The sequence below is a fragment of the Gigantopelta aegis genome, chromosome 9, assembly GCF_016097555.1.
Source record: "Gigantopelta aegis isolate Gae_Host chromosome 9, Gae_host_genome, whole genome shotgun sequence".
NCBI lineage: Eukaryota > Metazoa > Mollusca > Gastropoda > Neomphalida > Peltospiridae > Gigantopelta > Gigantopelta aegis.
Window position 1 is genome coordinate 41995066 of NC_054707.1, and position 16834 is coordinate 42011899.

General features: G+C 37.7%; 1 protein-coding gene across 3 annotated transcripts in view; it reads right to left on the reverse strand.

The window, feature by feature from the left end:
- The window catches only part of LOC121381131, a 217930-nt gene extending 202420 nt beyond the window's left edge, over window positions 1-15510 (reverse strand). The window contains exons 1-2 of one of the 3 annotated variants that reach the window (XM_041510271.1): window positions 15320-15510; window positions 1446-1524 (exon numbers count right to left, since the gene is read on the reverse strand). In XM_041510271.1, coding sequence (XP_041366205.1) covers window positions 1446-1524; window positions 15320-15353 — 113 coding nt within the window. In that variant the 5' untranslated portion in view covers window positions 15354-15510. The remainder of the gene's footprint in view (window positions 1-1445; window positions 1525-15319) is intronic. The other 2 variants (XM_041510270.1, XM_041510272.1) reach the window with 2 other exon arrangements.
- Window positions 15511-16834: the final 1324 nt, after the last annotated feature.

Below are 16834 nucleotides of genomic sequence, written 5' to 3' on the forward strand. Positions count from 1 at the left end.
TTCACCATGATAATAATAATAATAATAATAATAATAATAATAAACATGTTGTTTTATTACATTTACTATAAAAAAAATGTATTCCAATATTTCCATTTATTCCATTTCTAAAAGTCCATATATGCACGTACCAAATTGTGTTGAGCTTATTACATGAGACTAACCGGTGTCATTCATTGCTTGTTCTTTCAACTGATAAATGTTGAAACATTTAAAATATTTCGAAGCACGGTTCATGTATCAGTACTCACAACGAATTATAACACGCCTATGTCACATAGGCTAATGCAAGTTTTTGAAAATAATAATCATTCAACTAAAAATATTATATTAGCGTTGTATCAATTATCTTGTTATTTTATATTTTTAAGATTCATATTCATATTGAGTTTGTACTTTTCTAGCGTTTGAGTGAGCTTTTCACCAGTAATGTATGAAAGTCTTGGTAGGACTAGGGATCCTCAAAATGGAGGTCCGATAGAACTACTCGTCCTGGGAACCGCGATTACCGGCTTTAGGGTGTATACTACCAAATCAAATCCCATAGACGACAATAGTAACATATGCGGCTAAAACTCCTACCTGCAACGTATCAACCGACATAAACGCCACGGATATAAATACTACCACCCCTTACACTTAAAGTGAATCAGAAAAAAATGGGGGTCAAGCTGCTCGTTTCTGAGATAACGGGTAGCGTCTATGACTACCCTAGTTTCGCACAAAATTTGAGTACTTTTTTTTACAGGTACCCCATACATGTTTCAAGCACAAGGCTACTTGACACATTGGTACTAGATGAAATAAAATTGCACATTTATTTTACCCAGATGAAACTATTATTTTTTACAACCAACACACTCACATTTATAACCAATCACAGGACTTGTGGTGTTCACTTCTCTATCAAAAGTTCGGTGCACCTCGAACTTTGACCCAGCCGGAAGTTATTTGGTATAGTACTATCTTTAGACCGATATACTTAGAAACAGTCATGATTATTAAACGATATGAACTGGGGCCGAGACGTAACTCAGTGGTACAGCGCTCGCCTGATGCGCAATCAATCTAGGGTCGATTCCCGTCGGTGGGCCCATTGGGATATTTATCGTTCCAGCCAGTGCTCCACAACTGGTTTAACAAAGGCCGTGGTATGTACTATCCTGTCTGTGGGATGGAGCATATAAAATATCCCTTGTTGCTAATCGAAAAGAGTAGCCCATAAAGTGGCGACTGCGGATTTCCTCTCTCATATCTGTGGTGTTCTTAACAATATGTCCGAATCCATATAACCGTAAATAAAATGTGTTGAGTGCGTCATTAAATAAAACATTTCCTTCCTTCTTATTTCTGATCAGGTTGTCACTTAAATTTTGAATTACTAATACATACTTATCATGTTTGTCGATTATGGATTATACAACACAAACAGTAACAATACTCACCTGCATGCCTTGCCAGAGGCATCCCATGTAGTTTTACAGCCGTCACAAGTTGCGCTGACATGCGGTATTAGCACACCAACTGTAAAGAACAATAATAATTATTAAAATTATAAAAATACGAATATATGTGTATATTGAGACTGTGTGTGTAACTGACGGAAATAAAATGCAAGTTCAGTTTTGGTAATATAACTTTTTTATCCATATATCAAATGTAGTAACATTTGACACATAGCTACCTCTTTGTACTGTCTGAAAAATCTGTGGTTACAACTGGGTCAACAGTAAGCACGTGCGAAGCTGCATGCTTTTTACCGATTTGTTAACAAAGCCTGCATCTGGGCCACTGTCACGTGCTATGGACTTGAACACCATACCAAATCGAAGTTTTGAACAGTACACATCGAGTGCACAACCTTTCATTTGAACACGATAGTAAAGCCAAATTCCGCGAATGTTACAAGTTGATCGGGGTAGGGCAGTCGCAACGTCGCGTCGCCCAGCAATTTGGGGTACATGAGTCAACGATAGTTCGTTTAGTTGGTTAGTTAAGATGTATCACATGATTCCAAACTTCCAATACGTTCTAAGGGCTCACACAGCCAATATGAATTTAGTAAAAATGTTCTCAGGTCTCAACTTTAAACGGTCGATTCAATTTAAAACGTGAACATACCCATGCTCAGGTCACGTGATTTTGGAATTACTACTGCTGGTAAGGAACAGCTTGATATGTGATGCAGTTAAGTCACGGTTAATGATCTTCATAGCGCATCTAGCGTGTTGCGGCACACAGTTATAAGAAACCAGTTATAATACCAAGCTAGTGTATGGCTAGGTACTACTCTATGTTCCCGCCACTGACTAGCTAAGGTCCAAACACGTTGTCTTGGGAATGGATTCAAACCCGAGACGAATACTTTACATAGAGCAGACGGACGAGTTGTGGGATTATTATTTCTTTCAATTATTTCAATTATGTGTGTCGCTCTCAAAACGAAATGTTTGCATGTTACTTGAATAGTTTCCAAATATATAATTAAATATGGCCTATTGTGAAAGGTTTGTGAGGGTTGGACTTTGTGTCGCACAGATTAAGTTGAACGTTGTAAATGGGGACGATCCAAGGGTTAGACAAAAATACGGCCAACGTTTCCATAGGTATCCTAGGTTCCCATGAGTTAGGGGCAACATCTGCATCTATATCCACACATTAAGAATAGAGTAAATTCCTAAAATTCAATAAAAGTGTGTGTTTGCATCATTGTCTTCTTTTTATGTACCAAGTAAACTTTGGGATTTTCTAGACATTTAGATGAAAATAATGTTACATCTGTGCGTGGGTATTCAATATGAAAGTTAATAATAGACCTGCAATTCCTCCACCCATTCCTTTCAGAGATTGCCGATGATGTTCTCATTTCCGAAAAACTGGTTTGTCAATTAAAATGACATATCCTACGGCATATGTGTCACTATTAGAGCCGTTTTGGACAACTGAACCGGCCTCGGTGGCGCTGTGGTTAAGCCATCAGACATAAGGCTGGTAGGTACAGGGTTCGCAGCCTAGTACCGGCTCCAACCCAGTGCGAGTTTTAACGACTCTATGGGTAGGTGTAAGTCTACTACGCCCTCTTCTCTCTCACTATCCAATAACAATTAATAACTAACCCATTGTCCTGACCTGACAGCCCAGATATCCGAGGTGTGTGCCCACGACACCGTGCTTGAACCTTAATTGGATATAGGCGCGAAAATACGTTGAAATGAAATGAAAGGATAACTGAAGTCAGACATTGCTTGTATGTTATTGTTTAGATTATCCATTCCTGTACATCCGAAGTCTTTCTGTCCATCCAGGTGTTTTTAATACCAATAAGAAATGTTTTATTTAAAGGGACATTCCTGAGTTTGCTGCATTTTTTAAGATGTTATCGCCTAACAGAAACTTTTTAACGATTTTAATTATATATCAAATATATTTTTTCTGCATAAAATATTAATGGCTGTATATTAAACGTGTTTCTAATCGTTCTACTATTTGTACTAGGTTAAATTTCATTTTCTTTCCAAAAAAAAGTTTTTTTCGTACGTACGAAATTATTTGAAGATGAAATCAAGTTTGTGCTTCTTACAAATATTAAGACGACCAGAAACACATTAAATATACAGACACTGATATTCTAAACAAGTAAATATATTTAAGATGCAAGTTTAATCGTAGAAATATTTTATTTTTCGGAAACATCCTATAATGCAGCAAACTAAGGAATATCCTTTTAACGATGCACTCAACACATTTTATTTACGGATATATGGCGTCGGTTAACACCAATAAATGCATTTTTGTTTTGTATTTAACAAACGCACGTACCTCTGACAATTAATGGTTATTGAGATGAGCTCTAGCCGGTTTATTAATCATATGTTCCCGTCCCAACGTCACAGACTCTTGTTTCACTTTGTTTCACTTTATTGCAATGCTATCCAAATGTGTTACATGTTTGTAGATTATCAAAACTTACACATGTAGTCTCCATTTTCAAGGGTTGAAACTTGGGTCTGCCACTTTAAAGGAACTGTCCCGAATTTGCTTCCCATTGCTAGAAGTTCCCGACTGACAGTCTTTTTTATTGACTACAATTACATGTTAAATATGTACCCTGTAGCTTACCCATCATATTCATGCCATAAAAGCAGGTGATAATTTAGTGTATTAACCCGGTTAATAATGGTATGCAAATTTGCAAGGTCTCTAGGCAATGTGTTGCTATCGATGGGTCATTCGTTTACAAGCCGACAAGACCTGTATACCTGAGCGTAACGTTTTCTAATAGTTAGTTAAAATGTGTGACGTGAAACTAATTTATGCTAATCGTGATGACGTCATATTACAGATGGCGGCTACTTTAGTACTATGATTTACTAAAGTACTAATCAAAATTATACCCAGATGATTTTCCAGTCTTATATATTATTTATGAAAATCCTTGGAATAAAAACCATACAAATGTGTCAGTATTACTATGACCTGTTACGGTATTCAAACAACCGGTACAAAAAATGACAATAAATGACCTGTTATAGATAGAAATGTGAGATGTATTTATAATTTTACTGCAAAACTTATGTAATTTGAAACAGACTTTAACACCCAGGTTGATATTGATTACACTATTGATTATTATTATTATTATTATTATTATTATTATTAACACGCAGCGCGTCAAAACGTGTCTAACTTTCCTAGAAGGAGACGGAATACATGACGTCATTTCGGTAAGAGGGAAGGAAGGAAATGTTTTATTTAACGACGCACTCATCACATTTTATTTACAGTTATATGGCGTCTGACATATGATTAAGAACCACACATATATTAAGAGAGGAAACCCGATCTTTTCTATGCATCATCCAGCATACAAGATAGTACATACCACGGCCTTTGTTACACAGTTGTGGAACACTGGTTTGAACGATAAATAGCCCAATGGGCTCATTTTGGTAAGCGACGTTATCTTCCCTTTACAGACCAGTACACTCTTTGACCCAAAAAAAACAAAACAAATTGAAACAAATATGTCTGGGTTATTGATTTGAATTCATATATGCAATCCTATATAACATATTAAAGAAATCCGTTCTCGAAACTGCGAGCTAAATAAGATTTGTCTGCGTTTTTTGTTGTTGGGATTTTTTTTTGGTGGAGGGGTGTGTGTGTGTGTGTGTGTGTGTGTGTGTGTGTGTGTGTGTGTGTGTGTGTGTAAAAAGTTGAAAAATGATAAAATTGGGTATTTTGTGGAATATATTTATACCTTTATATTATGATTATATTCAATCTTCTTTTTTATGATTGTCATTGAACTGCATACAAAGAAAAGTAAAATGTTTTGTATTTTTTGTGTTTTTTATGGTAAATAAGTATCATTAAGGCAATTCGGACGCTTTTTGAATGTTGTACGGGAAAGTGCCACGATGAAGGTTGTTGAGTGTCTAAAAATAAATGATTTCTACATCTATATCAAGAATAAAGCCGACAGCTGAAAATTACACACTACCATTAATTACTCCAATTGCTATTGATTTTTTTTGGCAGACTATTAGTGTACCTGAATATGTTTGAAGAAAAGTTTGTGATTAAAAATTGTACCTTTTAAGAAATGTGGATTTCAAGTGAAATTACGGTAAGATATGCTATATTTATTGTGTACAAAGCCAAAACAAGGGTGCGAACAGTGATTGTCATTGACTTTTGATAGAAAGTCAGGGAATCATGAACCACTATTTTACCGAATGCCCATTCAACTCTTCATTGTGCAGAGATGCGGTCTTGAACACGAATGGCAGTTTTGTCGTTCATATTAGATACATCAGGGCTATGTCGTCCTCGCCATTCTAGTAGCAATTGATTAATAAAATTGTCATTAAATGGGGCGTTGGCTCGGTGCAATATAGCCACGAGAGGACCGTTACAACTGCACCCGGACCTATAACAAGGTCAGTATGAAAACCCTCATTTAATAACTAAACATGAGGGTTTTCATACTGACCTTGTTGTAGGTCCGGGTGTAGTTGTAACGGTCCTCTGGTGGCTATGATGGACCGAGGCAACGCCCCATTTAATGACAATTTTATTAATCAACTGCTAATAACTAACATTTTAAGATGTTGCCCAGCCTGTTACAATACATGAGTAGTTTGGCAATGCAATGAATTGCACATCTGCGGGGCGGGACGTAGCCCAGTGGTAAAGCGGTCGCTCGATGCGCGGGTTGGTCTGGGATCGATCATCGTCGGTGGACCCATTGGGCTATTTCTCGTTCCAGCCAGTGCACCACGACTGGTATATCAAAGGCCGTGGTATGTACTACCCTGTCTGTGGGATGGTGCATATAAAAGATGTATTGCTGCTAATCGAAAAAGTAAACCATGAAGTGGCGATAGCGGTTTTTCTCTCTCAATATCTGTGTGGTCCTTAACCATATGTCTGACGCCATATAACCGTAAATAAATTGTGTTGAGTGTGTCGTTAAATAAAACATTTCTTTCTTTGCACATCTGCCTGCTGGAAAATATGAATAGCCTTGGACATATAATGGATTTGCATGTGTATATTAAATGTATTTATTATTATTAAATGTCAGCTTGACTGAATATTGATTCACTATATCCTATTGTTGAAAAAAATTAATTAAGGCTCGCCCTATCGGCCACGTGTATAAGTCCGCTATTTTGAATTAAAGATGTCGGTAATGTTTACAATAAAATACAGATGGAATGAATATAATGAATAATACAAGCATCATAAACTCTTCTAATCATTCTTCACATTTCACCCTAAAATATTTATTATTATTATTATTATGTGTTTATTTATCTATTTAATGATTTGTTTGTTTGTGTTTGTGTTTATTTATTTATTTATTGCCTATTCGAAAAGCACAACATTTGCAAAGAAAGAAAGAAATGTTTTATTTAACGACGCAAACAACACATTTTATTTACGGTTATATGGCGTCAGACATATGGTTAAGGACCACACATATTTTGAGAGGAAACCCACTGTCGCCACTACATGGGCCACTATTTCCGATTAGCAGCAAGGGATCTTTTATTTGCGCTTCCCACAGGCAGGATAGCACAAACGATGGCCTTTGTCGAACCAGTTATGGATCACTGGTCGGTGCAAGTGGTTTATACCAACCCACTGAGCCTTGCGGAGCACTCATTCAGGGTTTGTAGTCGGTATCTGGATTAAAAATGGGATCCGAACCCAGTACCTACTAGCCTGTAGACCGATGGCCTAACCACGACGCCACCGAGGCCACACAACATTTGCATTGACAGACAAATAGTTGCAATTTCAGGTTGCTATTCAACACATTTTAAAGAGTTTTGTTTATGAACGTCTTGGAATGCTTTCCTACAGATGTTTATGGCGTCATACTTAATAAATGACAGAAACTGTCGAGGCTACAAAACATCGCGCATGGAACCACTTTCGCCTCTCTGCTGCAACTGGTTTCCGAGAAACAAAAATAAGGCTGGATACTTATTGAACAGACCTCGTAGTTTCTGCGAAATGTACACACACGCATGCATGAGCGCACTCACACATGGAGTGTCCAAGGGTCACACTTTTGTTAATTTGAGATCATTGAATTTTAAAGTTTACAACACTGATTGATTGATTGATTGAATGTTTGTTTAACGACACCCCAGCACAAAAATACATATCGGCTATTGGGTGTCACAAATGGTAAGTATATGAACATATTTATATACACTCATGTAAAACCACAGTGTAAGGAGCTGTGGGGGGGGGGGGGGGGGAAGTATAATACAATATATAAAATCAAGTTAAGTATATCTTAAAATTTTGTATAGAAGTCAAAGTGTTTTAAAAACTTTACAATTAACATTGGATGGAATTTAAATGATTCCAAAACATTTCTGTTGCCAAATATATCATTTCTTGTCGGCTTGAGATGATCACACTCCACCAAAATGTGCCGCACAGTCAGTGTACACTGACAGTGTTTACACTGAGGAGGAGGGTCCTTCTTTAAAATAAATGAATGCGTCAAATATGTATGGCCGATGCGGGCACGGCATAAGACTACTTCATCCTTCCTGCATCGCCTGTAGGATGACTGCCACTCTCCCAGGACTGCCTTGACAGAATGAAGCTTATTCGCAACCGCACCGTCCCAATCATCTTGCCAAGTCGAAAAGATATATTGGTTAATATGAAATTTAAAATCACTGTAGGGGACACCAACATGGACACGGGGCAAGTTCAAAGCAGACTTGGCAGCAACATCTGCCTTTTCGTTACCCCTAATGCCAACATGGCTGGGTACCCAACACAGTATAACATCTTTATTGGCAATTGATAAAAAGACACACTTTCGTATCACCATCCCAACTAAGGGGTGCTCCAATTTCATGTACTGTAGAGCTTGAAGACAGGAAAGTGAGTCTGTAAAAATAATATACTTGGATGCATATGAATCCTTAATCTGTTCCAGGGCTTTAATGATTGCCCAAATTTCAGCAGTAAAGATTGATGCTGAATCGGGCAATCTCATGGAAATTATTGTGTCTGATTGAAACACTGTAGCACAAGCCACCGAATTCCCATCCCGTGATCCGTCTGTGTAAACAGGAATGTAATCACAGTACCGCTCTTGGATTTCCATGAAATATTGTTTATAAATAACTGCATCTGTGCGATCTTTTTTTAGATGCACAAGATCGAATACAATTTTTGGTGGTTTGATACACCAAGGTGGCAAAATAAAATATGAAGGCGTTTCCAAAAATGTCTGTTAAATCAATGTTGGAAACTGATAAAAACTGCTTAATGCGAAGACCAAATGTTCGAATCGCATTCGGTTTCGCATCAAATAACTTCATATATTTATTATCAAACACCGCATTGTGTGCAGGATGTTTTGGCATTGATTTAATCTTTGTAGCATACTGCAGAGAAAGCTTTGCACGTCTAGCACCCAAACTAGGTTCGTGTGCATCGACGTACAAGCTCTCCACAGGAGATGTTTTGAAAGCATCAAGACAAAGCCTAAGTCCCTGGTTGTGTATAGGATCTAGCATTTGCAAGTAAGACTTACGTGCTAACCCATACACAATGCACCCATAATCAAGTTTAGACCGAACTAAAGATCTATAAAGTCGGAGCATAACCTTTCGATCTGCTCCCCATTCAGTCTTACCAATAACCTTTAAGATATTGAGGGCCTTTAAGCCCTTCTTTTTTACATACTGTAAATGAGGAACAAAAGATAGCCTCCTGTCAAAAATAACCCCCAGAAATTTGGTCTCCTCCACAACTGGAACCGGAGTTTTGTCCAGAAACAGCTGTGGATCTAAATGGTGACCTCTTTTCTGGCAGATATGCATACAGACTGTTTTTGACTTTGAGAATCGAAATCCATTGTCAGTTGCCCATTGTTGAAGTTTATTCAAACAAAGCTGCAACTGACGTTCAATGATACTCATACTGGACGACCTGTAGCAAATCTGAAAATCGTCGACATATAACGAGCTATCAATGCCAGGTTTTAAACACTGGATGATGCTGTTAATTTTCACGGAAAATAAAGTTACTGACAGGATGCTACCTTGAGGCACACCCATCTCTTGGGAGTGAGAATCGGATAACGTAGATCCCACTCGTACCTTGAAAGACCTATTCTGTAAGAAATTTGAGATAAAGCCAGGCATACGGCCTCTTAGGCCCATGCCATGGAGGTCTTTCAAAATCCCATACTTCCACGTGGTATCATAAGCTTTCTCGAGGTCAAAAAAGACCGATACCAAATGCTGGTTATGGATAAAAGCATCCCTACAGAACGTTTCAAATCTAACAAGATGATCGACCGTGCTACGTCTAGGCCTGAACCCACATTGCACGTTAGTAAGCAATTTGTGGGACTCAAGATACCAGACAAGTCTACGGTTGATCATTCTTTCCATGGTTTTACAAATGCAACTTGTCAAAGCAATAGGCCGATAACTGGTAGGATTTGTTGGATCCTTACCAGGCTTAGGAATAGGAATGACAATGGCTTTTCTCCAATCAGAAGGAAAGTCACCCGAAATCCAGATTTTGTTAAAGATATTTAATAGAACCATTAAGGATGATTCAGGTAAGTGTTTTAAGAGTTGATAATGTATTTCATCTGGTCCTACCGAAGTATCATGGGCTCTACGTAGAGCGTCCTGCAACTCCTCCAAAGAGAAGTGCCTGTTGTATACTTCAACATTTTCAGATGAAAAGTTAATAGGTTGCTTTTCAGCTCTATTTCTGACAGACGTAAAAGCATCTGTACTGAAAGAAGAAGAGGAGTTATGGGAGAAACTGTCTGCCAATGCATTGGCAATGTCACGATGAGACGTAACATCCGTGTCATTGACAGACAAATGGCGAACTGTATTATTGGATTCTTTTCCCTTGATTTTACGTATCCTATTCCAGACAGATTTCACAGATGTTTGAGAAGTCAACTTGGAGACATAATTTCTCCAAGATGATTTCTTACTCTGTCTGATAGTTTTACGAGCCTTTGCCCGAGCAATGCGATAACTATTCAGGTTATCCCCGGTAGGTTCGCGTTTGAACCCCTCGAGGGTCCTGTTTCGCTCTTTGATTGCATCTTTGCATGTCTCATTGAACCATGGTTTATTGAAACGCTTCGGTACTGCCGAAGTCTTAGGAATAGTTTCCTCTGCAATATCTTTCAAGATGGAGGTGAACAAAGACATGGGATCATCTGGACCATTTATACCTAAGCAAGCATGGTTTAAAAACAGCTACTATACTTAGATGGTTTTGTGTTGTTATTGGGTTTTTTGTTTGTTTTTTTGTTGTTGTTTTTTGTTGTTGTGTGATTATGACCTTCAGACACTTATAATATCGACTCCGAGAAATTCTTGTTTCCAGGATAAAATGTACCTTTTATTTTTCGAGAGTTATCCCCTACCCTTTTAAGTTCCCCGACTGCAACCCTGAGACAGGTTTACGCTAAAACTCACACATGGAGTGTCAAGGGTCACACTTTTGTTATTTGAGATCATTGAATTTTAAAAGTTACAAAACTGATTGATTGATTGATTGAATGTTTGTTTAACGACACCCCAGCACAAAAATACATATAGGCTATTGCGGGGTGTCACAATTGGTAATATATGAACATATTTATATACCTCATGTAAAAAAAACAGTGTAAGGAGCTGTGGGGGGGGGGGGGGGGAAGTATAATACAATATATAAAATCAAGTTAAGTATATCTTAAAATTTTGTATAGAAGTCAAAGTGTTTTAAAAACTTTACAATTAACATTGGATGGAATTTAAATGATTCCAAAACATTTCTGTTGCCAAATATATCATTTCTTGTCGGCGTGAGATGATCACACTCCACCAAAATGTGCCGCACAGTCAGTGTACACTGACAGTGTTTACACTGAGGAGGAGGGTCCTTCTTTAAAATAAATGATGCGTCAAATATGTATGGCCGATGCGGGCACGGCATAAGACTACTTCATCCTTCCTGCATCGCCTGTAGGATGACTGCCACTCTCCCAGGACTGCCTTGACAGAATGAAGCTTATTCGCAACCGCACCGTCCCAATCATCTTGCCAAGTCGAAAAGATATATTGGTTAATATGAAATTTAAAATCACTGTAGGGGACACCAACATGGACACGGGGCAAGTTCAAAGCAGACTTGGCAGCAACATCTGCCTTTTCGTTACCCCTAATGCCAACATGGCTGGGTACCCAACACAGTATAACATCTTTATTGGCAATTGATAAAAAAGACACACTTTCGTATCACCATCCCAACTAAGGGGTGCTCCAATTTCATGTACTGTAGAGCTTGAAGACAGGAAAGTGAGTCTGTAAAAATAATATACTTGGATGCATATGAATCCTTAATCTGTTCCAGGGCTTTAATGATTGCCAAATTTCAGCAGTAAAGATTGATGCTGAATCGGGCAATCTCATGGAAATTATTGTGTCTGATTGAAACACTGTAGCACAAGCCACCGAATTCCCATCCCGTGATCCGTCTGTGTAAAACAGGAATGTAATCACAGTACCGCTCTTGGATTTCCATGACAAATATTGTTATATAAATAACTGATCTGTGCGATCTTTTTTTAGATGACACAAGATCGAATACAATTTTTGGTGGTTTGATACACCAAGGTGGCAAAATAAAATATGAAGGCGTTTCCAAAATGTCTGTTAAATCAATGTTGGAAACTGATAAAAACTGCTTAATGCGAAGACCAAATGTTCGAATCGCATTCGGTTTCGCATCAAATAACTTCATATATTTATTATCAAACACCGCATTGTGTGCAGGATGTTTTGGCATTGATTTAATCTTTGTAGCATACTGCAGAGAAAGCTTTTGCACGTCTAGCACCCAAACTAGGTTCGTGTGCATCGACGTACAAGCTCTCCACAGGAGATGTTTTGAAAGCATCAAGACAAAGCCTAAGTCCCTGGTTGTGTATAGGATCTAGCATTTGCAAGTAAGACTTACGTGCTAACCCATACACAATGCACCCATAATCAAGTTTAGACCGAACTAAAGATCTATAAAGTCGGAGCATAACCTTTTCGATCTGCTCCCCATTCAGTCTTACCAATAACCTTTAAGATATTGAGGGCCTTTAAGCCCTCTTTTTTACATACTGTAAATGAGGAACAAAAGATAGCCTCCTGTCAAAAATAACCCCAGAAATTTGGTCTCCTCCACAACTGGAACCGGAGTTTGTCCAGAAAAACAGCTGTGGATCTAAATGGTGACCTCTTTTCTGGCAGATATGCATACAGACTGTTTTTGACTTTGAGAATCGAAATCCATTGTCAGTTTTTTTTTTTTTGCCATTGTTGAAGTTTATTCAAACAAAGCTGCAACTGACGTTCAATGATACTCATACTGGACGACCTGTAGCAAATCTGAAAATCGTCGACATATAACGAGCTATCAATGCCAGGTTTTAAACACTGGATGATGCTGTTAATTTTCACGGAAAATAAAGTTACTGACAGGATGCTACCTTGAGGCACACCCATCTCTTGGGAGTGAGAATCGGATAACGTAGATCCCACTCGTACCTTGAAAGACCTATTCTGTAAGAAATTTGAGATAAAGCCAGGCATACGGCCTCTTAGGCCCATGCCATGGAGGTCTTTCAAAATCCCATACTTCCACGTGGTATCATAAGCTTTCTCGAGGTCAAAAAAGACCGATACCAAATGCTGGTTATGGATAAAAGCATCCCTACAGAACGTTTCAAATCTAACAAGATGATCGACCGTGCTACGTCTAGGCCTGAACCCACATTGCACGTTAGTAAGCCATTTGTGGGACTCAAGATACCAGACAAGTCTACGGTTGATCATTCTTTCCATGGTTTTACAAATGCAACTTGTCAAAGCAATAGGCCGATAACTGGTAGGATTTGTTGGATCCTTACCAGGCTTAGGAATAGGAATGACAATGGCTTTTCTCTTTGTGTTGTTATTGGGTTTTTTGTTTGTTTTTTTGTTGTTGTTTTTTGTTGTTGTGTGATTATGACCTTCAGACACTTATAATATCGACTCCGAGAAATTCTTGTTTCCAGGATAAAATGTACCTTTTATTTTTCGAGAGTTATCCCCTACCCTTTTAAGTTCCCCGACTGCAACCCTGAGACAGGTTTACGCTAAAACAGCTAATACGTGAAATATCAAACGTAATTTTCGAATCCCGGAAAAAGAACTGACAAGAAAGATAGTGGATCAGTCGACCATCGTTCTCGATACGCACAGAAGATGTTGATCGATTTCTCTGCTTTGTATCGTGCACCATTCTAAAACATTTTATCAGTGAAAATCTTTGTATCAGTATCAAACACAATAAGCTGTGATGTGCAAATTTAAAATGTTCTTTTTGTATATATTTGTTTAAACTTCATCTTCAAAAAGTGAGAAAAAAAGGTCCCACGTCTTGAAGTTAAATAGTGTGGAAATAATGGAATGCGGAATAGTGCAAATTTGTGTAAAATCAGCTTACAGTATTGTACATTAAGTGGCCAATTTTCATTTTGATGAATGGTTCAAAATGTGAGGTAAAACAAAAACTCTATAACAATAAAAACTTACTCAACATCTACTGTACGTACTAAAAAAAACCAAACAAAACAAACAAAACAACAAAAAACCCAACCCAACCATGGTCGATTGGCCCACCATTTTCGTTTGTTACAGCCCATAGTATTTGGTTATAGGATGGAATTCGTTTCTTTATTAGAGTGATAATGCACCCAGCGTATCGAGATTTCCATTTAAAGCACTTCTGTAGGTGAAATTGTCCACACGACCGCCGGTGAAAGCACCTTCAATCAACTATTTTACCTATGACATGCATTTGCCACGAACAGCTGATTGTTTTAGGCTAACCATTGATGCAAACGGTTACTTATGTTAAAATGTGAAAAAAGACTTGGGATTCTAAAACTAATAAAAATAAATCCTTGTTGCTCGTATAATCTAATTTATTTTCTTCTTGTAGAGACAATCCGGTATTTATATGAATTCGGTAGTTAATTTCGAGAATTGTTCATTTACTTGGTGACAGGAGTCACAATATACAATACAACTTCGATTACCGATTAGTTTACTATACATTCTGCAATGTGTGGTAGTCGACTTTAACCATAAATTTCCTAAAATATTATTTGTTTCTAATTAATAAAATAATGCTAAAATTGATAATAATAATTATTATTATTATTGTAAATGTTTGCTTCAGCAAAAGCATTTAAATTCATTTAACCAGTTCTAGCTAACTATACCGAAAACATTAAATCTCTTGGAAAATAGATAACCTTAAGATGTCAGTATTTATGTTAAAACAACATTTGTATCAGGTGTAAGTCAACCAAAGGATCAACGAAACAAAGTTTTATATGTTGTATAATATTATATTAAAGGGACATTCATGAGTTTGCTGCATTGTAAGATGTTTCAGACTAATACAATAGTTCTAAGATTAAACTTACATATTAGATATATTTTCTTGTTCAGAATATCAATGTCTGTATATTTTTTTATTTAAGAAATAAAATTAAATTGAACAAATATTAGAACGATCAAAAACACGTTTAATATACAGTCACTGATATTTTATGCAGGAATATATATTTAATATGTAATTACAAACTTTAAAACGTCTCCGTTAGTCGATAACATCTTAATATTGCAGCAAACTTGGGAATGTCCCTTTAAACAGAAGAAAAAATAATTTAACATTTCTTAAAGTTTTAACAATATATTGTCTGCGTACTCACAGCTGATGTAGATGACAACAGCAAGGAGCTTCATGGTGTCAGCGGTGCGGTCTTAGTGCGGGAATACTAGGCACTCGTTGATCGGGAAGACTCTGCGGTCCGTGTGCGGGGTTAGACCCCTTATGCTATATTTTATATGCTATGGTTGCTATAGCAGGCAAAACAAAACAAAACATCTCCAGGCATATACTATGTTATACTGACATAAATCACACTGTATAAGAGTGGAAATGTTTTTGCTCAAGGTGGTAAAAATGTATTGGAAGTTACGAATCACGTGACGGGTTTCAACCTACGAATATGCATTATGTCTTGAAAGTCAGTTCAACCCTGCGTTACTAAAGCTTAACCGAACGCTCACTGGCCTAATTTTTGTCCTTAACGTTAAATGAAGCATCTAGCTATGTCGTTTGCGAACGTGACACAGCCTAAAAACTAGACATAGCCCATGTGTCAGTCGCAAGCTCTGGTTTTATTACGTCAAACTGATGTACATTGCATACAGTGACTGGGTGCAGTGATGCAAGTACACGGTCTCGCTGCGAAAGAAATTAAGACAGAAAAGAAGTAATTTTAGCGACACTTCAGTACATTTTAAATTATTGCTATTTAGCGTCTAATATATAGTTATTTTGATGAAAGAGATGAAATCCGCTTCCTCCACAAAGGCTACTCCTGCTAAAACAAAACACAAAATGGTACTGTATACGCACATTACCATATGTAGGACAGTATATGCCATTGTATTTGATGTACCATCCGCAGAGCAGTAGATGGGATCGGGAGAGGGGTGGAGACCCCGAATGGTCATGCTAAATCGCGTAACGTAAAAATAAAGTATAACAGAACATTGTAAAATACATTTAGTTAAGCTAGATGAGAAAACTATCATTTTATATTTTATTGTTTTATTTTATTTTTATGTTTAGCATTTTTAAGGTTCAAACACGCTTACTCAGGGACACACCTCAAGTTATCCGGGCCAGAGTACAACTACTTAATGTTTATATGTTGGCGTTAGAGAGAAGTCAATATACTGGCTGTGCACCTCCTCACTGAACCCCGTACCCACCAGCCTTGTGTCTATTGACCTAACCACTACACTATCAATACCGGTGGGTACAGTTAAAGCTGTTTGTTTTTAACGACACAACTAGAGCACATTGACGTATACATTATCCGCTATTGGATATCAAACGTTTGATAATTCTGACGTGTGGTCTTAGATGAAACCTGTTTATTTTATCGATTACCAGCAAGGGGTCTTTTATATGCATATATCCTAACACACAGGACAGTTTATACCACGGCCTTTGAAATGCCAGCCGTGGGGTACTGATTGCGACAGGAAGAAACGTAAGAAGCTAATGGGTCCACCGAGGGGATTCGATCCTACGACCGAAGAACCTCATTCGAGCGCTCTACTGTCTGAGCAAGATCCCGCCTGGTGCGTTACTACATGAGCATACGCAACAGATTTAATATGTCCAAACGTGTACACGTGGAAACAATGAA